The sequence below is a fragment of the Triplophysa dalaica genome, chromosome 8 (assembly GCF_015846415.1).
Source record: "Triplophysa dalaica isolate WHDGS20190420 chromosome 8, ASM1584641v1, whole genome shotgun sequence".
NCBI classification, from domain to species: Eukaryota; Metazoa; Chordata; class Actinopteri; order Cypriniformes; family Nemacheilidae; genus Triplophysa; species Triplophysa dalaica.
This window is the reverse complement of record NC_079549.1, coordinates 2,248,633-2,258,351: the sequence shown is the minus strand read 5'-3', so window position 1 is coordinate 2,258,351 and position 9,719 is coordinate 2,248,633. Positions and strand designations below refer to the sequence as shown.

Genomic DNA, 9,719 nt, shown 5'->3' with positions numbered 1-9,719 from the left:
GAAAGCCCTAATCAATTTTGGTATTTATCACGATATATAATATCTATGTATAGCTATCTAATTTCATGCATTTATTTGATATTCAATAAGTTATTTTATTAAGTTATTTTCCACGTGCATTTAGTGACTCAAAATCAAGCCACTTTAATTCGAGAATTGATATATATTGAGAACTTACTGTAGCCAACCGAGCGGAGTCTCTCTCTCTCTCTCTCTCTCTCTCTCTGTAGTATGTGAGTTGTGTAGGCGGGCACCAGCATCAGCGCTAGAGATCATTCAGACTCAGTCACAGTCAGTATCAAACTCGATCGGTATCAGGACAGTCCGATGTGTTTCTGATCATGCTCGGACGATGTGAACTTTAATTTGAACTCATGATCTCACAGAAGATGGTCGCAGCACACAGCTCGAGCTCCTCTGCATCTGCTGAGTGGATCTGCTGTCTGGATAAGAGGTACAAACTTATTCCGCTTCACCTTCAGCAATCCGTTAGGCATCAGTGCCTTTGATCATTCATTTATAAACACTAAACAAAATCATTTCAATCTCATAAAACTGTGATTGTCAGATTGACTGATGGAGAATTGAAATCTCGGGGCTTCAGATTGCAGTAGATTTTAGATTCATTGCGTTGATTGATTTATTCATTCATTCACGTGTGAGTCTGTGTTTATGATGAGTGCAGATGTATTGTACACGTGTACTTTGTGTTGGGTTGTTTGTCACCTGGAGGAGGAGGTCACCAGTGCTGCAGTGCTTGTGTTACTGCAGACTCATGAAGAGAGAGAGAGACAGAACATCATTAAAGGCACAGAATCACCCAAAATGAACAATCTCTCCATCCTCATGTTGATAACGTAATGCACTTTAACAATAGTGTTTATTATACAAAAAAGGTTAATTCAGGACTGGAAATAGCATCCTATGTCATGAATTTAGTGCGGGACTATCTGTCTGAGTGTTTTGTAAACTTGTTCATTTTTTGGTGATGTTGCTAATAGCGTAAGCGTGAAATCCCATGCACATTTACATTAAGTCATTTAGCAGATGCTTTTATCCAAAGCGACTTACAAATGAGGTAAACATGTGCACTTGCATTATAGTGCACCTTACAGAAAGCTTTGCTTTTAAGAACTTTCATGGAAATCCATGAAACGTTTCCGAACGAAAAACGATCCTTTCGGAGCAGTTATTATGTGAATGGACACTGCTCATGACATAAAACCCAAAACCAAGATATCTATAACATCACAGCAGTTAGCTAACATTATATTCTCTTTATCTAACTTGGCAGAGACTTCTGTCTTAATGTGTTTATGACACACTCTAATGGGCTCTGACCTGCTCTTCCCTGCAATGAATGGCTCCATCTCAATGTCGATCAATATTTACACATCTAAAGCAGATGGCCGTAGGTCGGTTTTAAAGAGTAAATGTCCCAGCACTGATTTCTCTCCGTTTCCTGCATCTTTATCTCCTTCTGTCACCTGACGTCGTTTTCACAGAGGGATGTTGACAGCAGATGTCCAGATGTCTCCAATCGAGCCGTATTTGAACTCAACAACTATATATATCGAGCACTGTTTGAAACCGAATTATATAAAGGTCATGAATTCTACTTTTGAGACTTGATTAGTTAAATGCAAAATACACATTAGGATGAAAATGACATCTGAGTCTTTTATCTGCACTTAGTAATGTGTTGCTCACATTGGAAGGGTGACTTCATTTTTGCTGTAGAAATGTTTGCACAGTAAATGGATTTTTAGTCCCTGTTAAACACACTTGCTCACATGATGTTAGAGTTTGCACAGGTGTGTCTGACCTCTAGTGGGCTTGTGTCACGGGATAAAGCAAGATGCTTTTAAAACAAACATTTGAACTTAGATGTTTTGTTCCTTGGATGGATGTAGTACGACCATGAACATCAGCTAGGGTACCCATGTCTTCCACCAGAGGTCACTCATCACATCCCTGGTACAATCCTATTATGATCTGAATTTCCCACAATCCACTGCTCAGTCTTATTATGCCTCATCATTGTCGGGCTGTTTGTCTTTAGCCGTATCACTCTGCCTATAGCCTGTTTTGCTCAGTCACTCTCTGCGAAGTCTTGTATTAGTGTAACTACTGCAACCCTGAGCAATCTCTTTGTTTTCTGGTCTGTTGATAAAGTTTTTACATTACGCCTGGTTTGCCTGTTGCAGCTCTAGTTTCTGGTGTACGACCCCTTGTATCTCCTCGCATGCCACAGAAGCTTTCGAACATGATTTTTTAATTCGATCTGTATACAACCTGTTTAAGTTCGAACAAACAAAACAATATATCATGCACAATATCAAAGCTCTGAACATTTTATAGAGCTTGTGAAGCTGATAATGTACAACAATAAATCATCTTCAGTTTTGATACCTAGCATTACGAATATTTCCCAGATATATAAAGAAAATAACATGGGTCCTAACACTGACCCCTGAGGAATTGTAGTTCATGGAGCTTTTCTCTTAGGATTCGGGTGTGGATTCAGGGTAATCATTTAAGACATTTGAGTCTAGCTCTATTTTGGTTTGGAATGCCCATTTTTCAACATCCAATGTATTTCTGATATATTACACCAGGTCCCATTCTATATTTCTAACGGTAAAACTTGAAAAGTAAACTATACCAAACATAATGGTAAAGTAGAATAGTTTGTGGATTCAGCTTCATATTGACTTGACTGTTTATTTGTCTGTGTTTTGTATGTGTTGAATGTGAAGACCAGAGGAACGCTCAGGGGAAGATGTGGACATTATTTTGGCCCGTCTGAAAAGTGTGAAGGCCTTTGAAAAGTTCCACCCTTCTCTATTTCAGCAGATCTGTCTGTGTGGCTTCTACGAATGTCTGGAGAAAGGCATCACCCGTGAGTCCCACACAAACAGTGATACAACAAAAAACATTATGGTGATTTGATTTTTATTTTACACTGCTTCCTCTGTTAGTGTACAGGCAGGGTGATATCGGCACTAACTGGTATGCTGTCCTGTCTGGGTCTCTGGATGTCAAAGTGTCTGAGACAGCAAACCATCAGGTACATTATTATACTAAAATGCTATTATATATAGCACTATTATATATAAAATGCGATATGCGATAGCATGCTAAATTATGCCACATTCGATATGCGATACGATATTTCTTTTTCTATCGGCTTCAACCTAAAACTTATAGACTATAGACCACTTCCCAAGATCCTTGGTCCAGAAGCAGTTTCAGTTTTATTATTATAGTTTTAATTTAAATCACAAATATAATTTAAACTTTAAGATATTTGTGTTTTCATTTTGATTCAGTTAAAAATGTTCTGTTAGTTGCGTGTTGTTCAACCATTGTGTAGTTTCAAAAACTGAAACAGGAAGTTATTTTGGACCAGCTTTGGATCAGTGTTGTTAACGTCATCAAAATTGGTCTATACGTAACTTTTTGAATAAAAAAATGTTGTTATGACAAAATATTGCAATATGCACATTTGCGATATTTCGATAGTTTCAATATATTACGTAGTCCTACCTCATAGCTAGTGTTTTACCACAGCATGAGATTTTGTCTAGCTCAATTTCACATGTCCAGATGCATGCTGGTTGAGGTTTGAAGCAGAAATATTTATTTTCTTATGCATCCTGTCCCTAATGAAACTGAGTATGAAACATCTCTATTGAGTGCAGATGCTTATTATAGAAAACTAGAACAAGCTCTATAAATCTCTGAGGAGTGAAGAAGCAGTCCTCTCTCTCTTTCCCTCCGTGTGTGTGTTGAGTGAAACTGCTTCGGTTATAAGAGGTCTGAAGTGGAAGTTCAGCGGTCTCTCATCAGAACCATCTCAGATGGTTTGTTTCTATATATGACCTCTACCCCTCCCCTCCTTTGTCTCTCTCCACCTCTGAAAGAGTTTTCCTTTAACTTGTGCCCGTTCTCATGTCAGGATGCTGTCACCATCTGTACGCTGGGCATCGGCACAGCTTTTGGGGAGTCAATACTGGACAACACTCCACGGCACGCCACCATCGTCACCCGAGAGTTCAGTGAACTGCTGCGGATTGAGCAGAGGGACTTCAGGAGCCTGTGGGAGGTATGCAAAAACACAAACTCCTACACAGAACCAGCATTTGTGACGAGATAATACATTTCAAGTGTTTCACGCTATTGCATGAATCTTTAAAATAGTAATTTTGTGAGCATCTGTACACATACAAAGAATCATCTAGTTTTTCGAATTTGGTGTATTTTTTGGTTTGTAAATGCAACAGTAGTTCTGTTGTGCCCCTGCACAAACTCACAAAAGCTTCTGTCCACAATTAGTTATTTCAATCATAAACATTTTGCATTAGATGAGAAAAGGTGATGCTGATATATGCACATGGTGTTTAGCAGTCATTGATTATTGGAATGTACTGAATATAGGTTGCTGACTACAACATATTAATTTAAAATAAAGGGGTAGTTCACCCCAAAATGAAAATTCTGTCATAATTTACTCACCCTCTTGGCATTTAAAACATGTTTGACTTTCTACACCAGAACCCAAAAGAAGATATTTTGAAAAATGTCGGTAACAGAAAACCTTTGCTCCCGATTGACCTGCATTGGTTTTGTGTCCATACAGAAGTCAATGGGGACCAAGAGTTTTTGCTAACAACATTCTTCAAAATATCATCTTTAAATGTTTAAAATGACAAGATTGTGAATAAATAATGACAAAATTCATTTTGGGATGAACTGTCCCTTTAAACCATGTTAATATATTATTTGCGCATTTCCGTAGATCTGGAAGATTCGATATTTCCATATTATATTGAGTTTCTCTGCTCTCTTGTCTTTTTTCTGGGTTCTTCCATATGTGTTTGTTTACAACATCTGCTCTAAAGGTTGAATATTTAATAAATGAATACTTAAATTTAAAGTTTACTCCCTGCGTGGTCAGTATGGCAACACTCCAATAGTGAGACAAAAAATGTCAGAGATGAACTGAAACGTCATTTTTTTTGTTTACCTATGATATGTGTGATCATTTCTACAGTCATAGTAGTACTATGAAAATATTGGAGATGGATTTGATCCGCTTTATCACATTCGTCCAGCAGGGGGCAGTGGGGTTCTGAACACGAACCTTTAAATGTTGCCATTGGTCGTTTATCATCCCACAGAGAATGATTGTTCTGATTTTGTACTATTTTCAGTCGTACTGAAATATAAACTCTCAAAGTAATGTCCCTTAATTTATAGTTATTCTTGTTGTAGTTTTCAAACCAATTTCATATGGTCTTAAGACATTGTAGTCAAAGATGTTTATTATGAATTGTGCTTCATCAGGTCGTGCATGAATGTAAAGGTGAATAGAGCTGTACATATGTTAATACGTGCACAGCGTGAGTTGAGTAGTCTTTTGTTCTGTCGTTTTGGTTTTTGTCGGCCGTGGGCACTAAGTAACACTGAGCATGATGGGAAGCTTTTACTAGAGCGGGTCAGAGAGGGACAAGCCACATCACAGGAGTCTGTGAGAGTGTGTGCGTGTGGAGGATCTGAGAGAGTCGTGTACTAGCAGAAGTTCTCAGCTGTATCTAATATGACTGAGCAAATGTCTTATCTCATCATTAATATTGTCTCTGGTCGTCTGTATCTAAGGTCGTCTGCTAAAAATCTATTTGTGGCAGTTATGTAAAAAATTTACATTTTCGCTTCTTTGCAGAAGGAGATAACGTATTTATGAAAGACATCATTATGTAAGACTACACTGTAAAAATGATTTGTTTTTATAACTTAAAAAATTAAGTTACACTGAGGCCTTAAAACATAGAATTAAAACACTTAAAAATATTGGTTGATTTTACAATGTTGCATCAACTAATATTTTACGTCATATACGTAATAAAAAAAAAATGATGCACCCAGTTAACTTACTTTTTTAAGTTAAAACAAATCAATTTTCACAGTGTTACACCTCTGAAGACATACAGTTGTAATAAATTATATTGCATATCTGTCAATAAATTCTCCAGAAAATAACACATTGGACCTTTAATAAACCAAAAAATAAAAGTGTATTAATAACTATTTCGTTCCAATGAATGAACTGTTCACTGGCTGTCAGTCAGACTGTACTGAGCTGATTATGGTGAGTTGACTGAATTTAATCCATTAAATGACACAGAAGATTTTTCCCTGTCATGCATGATTTTTTCCTGACCATTTACACCCCAGAGCATTCACAAAAGATATATGATTTTGTGTGGCTGCAAATTCGGTCTGTAAAATTGACGTATATAATCACATGTCCGCTGGGAGCGAGAGGTGTGTCTGTTTATGCATTTGTTGTATATTTAAAGTATAATGTTGGTTCATTGGGTGGGATGCCCACGGAGCTGACTAACAGGAAAAGAGAGAGACACTGAGTGTTCCGGGGGTTTTGGGACGGCCAGGCTTCCATGACCAAGTTCCCATCCCACCCACATCAGGCTACACAAACACAACAATGATAACAACACACACACATGAGATGTCAAATTACAAAAGTGTTGCGGCTAGCATCCAAACACTATAATTCATCCGCTGTTCTTGCATTATTTTCCCAAGAAAAAATCATTTTATTAGCTTAAAAGACATACGTTAATCAGGTTGACAATTCATTATATGTATTTATTTTGCTTTGCTTGGAGAACTGACTATAATCCAAAATCTTTGATGAAATGCTGTTCCAAAACAAAAATTCATTTTGCAGAAGTGGTATTGAACTATATATTTGCCATATTACAAAGCTTTTGTCTCTGATGGCAAGTATTTGAGGTAAAGATTTTTTGGTATTTGTTCATCGCCCAGCATCAAATGCCCCTGCTGTCAGAAGATGTCTTACAATGACATGTTATATAAATCATGTAGAGCAAAATGAAGAAACTACTCTTGGGGTTTATGAAGAAGCAAAAGAGAGACTACTGATAAAACTGTCTAATATTTAACGGCAAAATGCAGGTCTAATTTATGCCGTTTATGTATAATTATCATTAATGAATCATATAATGATGGTATAAGTAACACAGTGTGTTCCTGTTCTGGCTGATCATTGGCATTTAAGGGAAACTGGATGTGAGATAAAAGAGAGCTTTGGCAAAACCAGCAGCACCTGTAAATAACTCATTTCTATTTCAAAGCCTACAGCCGTGCGCTGGGTGATTGTGATGTTTGTTTGAAGCCTGTGTCTCTACAGAGGGACAGCTGGCCTTTAATCTGACACAAACACACAGAGCTCCTGGCTCTCGAAAACCCACTGCACAAACTCCACGTCGCATTGCCGCTCCAGTATTTACGATTAAACGGATCATATGACACAGCTAAAATGAATATTATTGTTTGTTTTAGATGTAATGTTATGTGTATACACAATTTTAGGTTAAAAAACGCTGTATTTTCCATGTACCATGCATGTTTGTATCTGCTCTTTGCCCACCTCTGAAATGCACAGATTTTTTTCAAAGCTCATTGCTCTGAAAAGCGAGGTGTGCTATGATTGGTCAATTAACCAGTGCGTAGTGATTGGTCGAATACTGCAAGCGTGTGACGGAAATGTAACGCCTCTTACCATGTTTGGAACATCAGGTTCCTCTTCAATTGTACTGACAGGTACACCACCTTACTTGCGTATACATTTGGGTGGTCTAAGTCAAATCATACCACGAACTGACGTAGATTTGTGGGGGTGTGGTTACACGAGGCGTTTCAGGCAGGTCTGGGTGAGCATTCGCTTTTAGATAGAATGCATACTTTGTTCCCACACTTAAATTTTAGCAATTTTACGTGTCTAATACATGAATGGGCAACTTATAACACACCAAAAAAAAAACATATTCGCGCCATATGACCCCTTTAAAGTGTTCGACTAGATGTATTGATTTTATGATTGTAGTAGGATTTATACTCTTTGAGGGTGTGGGGTCAACTGGCTTTATAAGGATGTGAAGCAGTCAGAAAATCTAAATGACCCTCGCGTGACACTTCAGTTCAGCTGTTTAAGATTATTTTCAATGACAGCGGTGATTTCCTCGAGCTATCCTTCCGTTTTTTTTTTTAAACTTAGTAAGCTGTAAAGTGATGAATATTGAACATCCATTTATTGCCTTGTAAAGTACATGCAATATATAAATTTGATATAAAAATGCATTTAATATATATATATATATATATGTTTTTCGTTTGTTTATATCTGAAAAGCTATAGATGTAATAGATATAAAGAACAGATATTTGTCAGAGATTTAACAATATTATTAATTTCATGGTATCTCAATATTATCGCGGTCACATGACTGGATGAAATGATAGGTCTTAACAGAATAGAGAATGTTAAACAACATTATAGATATTACCAATGTCAAGGTCCAGCTTATGCAGTTCTTTTATTTTATAATAGAGAGTTAAAGTAATTTGACCAATCGTATAATATACCTCATACCTCAAAGCTACAGTTACAGTATGTTTAGAGGATAAAGAAAAGAGGAGAGGATATGACATGGTTAATTGTTACATCATTGCAATGTTCAATAATTGTTTATTAAAAACGCATGGCACTTTTTTCTTCATTAGTCATTTAAATATAGCAAATAAATATAGTAGTGCAGGCAATACACAGAGATATTATCCTACCGTGAGATTTTGATATTGTTACATCCCTAATATTTGTATTAAGTTGTTTATTTATAGATAGTACCTTATGTTTCAAGTTTCACTCAAGTCAGTTGAGAGAAACAGTAGATTTCTATTGTGACAACTTAGAGTCTCGCTACAGATCTGATCCAAAGAATATTTGTATGAAAGTCAGTGTCTCTATTATCAGTAAATGCAATTGTGTCTTTTCCATTTGTCTTACATTTGAAAAGAATACTGAAAATACTAAATTATTGAGAGAAGTTGTGATACCTTTAGCATGGTTGTAAGAAACGTGTGTTAATGTGAAAGTTTGTGTGCAGCTTAAAATTCTAAATTATTCCTGAAATTTTGTGACCAATAGTAAACATAGTTGGAGATATTATATCTACTAAATGTGTGTGTGTTTGAGTATGTGTGTATGCGTAGTCAGTAGTCATTAGACCATGATGATTGGAGTACTCAAATCGCCTAGCAACCATTTCACTCTAAAAGGAAGGGGGGTCAGCTGCCCATTCAACCATACACACACACACACACACACACTACATCAGCAATCTTCCTAACACACACTCAGATTCATTCTGGCTCTTGTTATGCACGTGTTCGTTGGCTCAGACCACACACACACACAGAGAGAGAGAGAGAGAGAGAGAGAGATACAGTTAAACATGTTAAATAAGGCTCTCTGTATCACATACTAAAAGCTACAGAGAGAGAGAGAAAGCTAGTGCAGTCCTGACTGCTTCAGTGTCTTACACTCATGGGTTGGTCATCGCTGTAGGTAAGTGTCTGAACGTTCACTCTCATCCTTTTTCTTTGACCTTTTCCCCACATGATGCTGTCTGTCGCTCTTTTTTAAGGGTGCTCCATTCTTCTGCTCTTTCTATCCCCTGTGAGATTTGTAGTCAGGATGCAATACGCACAACTTGTGTGGGACTGTGTGTGTGTTGTGTGCGTGTGTTACTGATGTTAATTTCTGATACAACAGGTCTTCACTTAGATTGTAATGAAGTGTGACACTGTGAGAGAGAGAGTACAGTAGACGCT

At 37.1% G+C, this 9,719-nt stretch overlaps 1 protein-coding gene across 1 annotated transcript in view; it reads left to right on the top strand.

The window, feature by feature from the left end:
* The first annotated feature begins 284 nt into the window (after positions 1 to 284).
* The window catches only part of rapgef4a (Rap guanine nucleotide exchange factor 4a), a 32,821-nt gene continuing 23,386 nt past the window's right edge, over positions 285 to 9,719 (top strand). The window contains exons 1-4 of the mRNA XM_056754261.1: positions 285 to 454; positions 2,760 to 2,902; positions 2,982 to 3,070; positions 3,962 to 4,108. Coding sequence (XP_056610239.1) covers positions 375 to 454; positions 2,760 to 2,902; positions 2,982 to 3,070; positions 3,962 to 4,108 — 459 coding nt within the window. The 5' untranslated portion in view covers positions 285 to 374. The remainder of the gene's footprint in view (positions 455 to 2,759; positions 2,903 to 2,981; positions 3,071 to 3,961; positions 4,109 to 9,719) is intronic.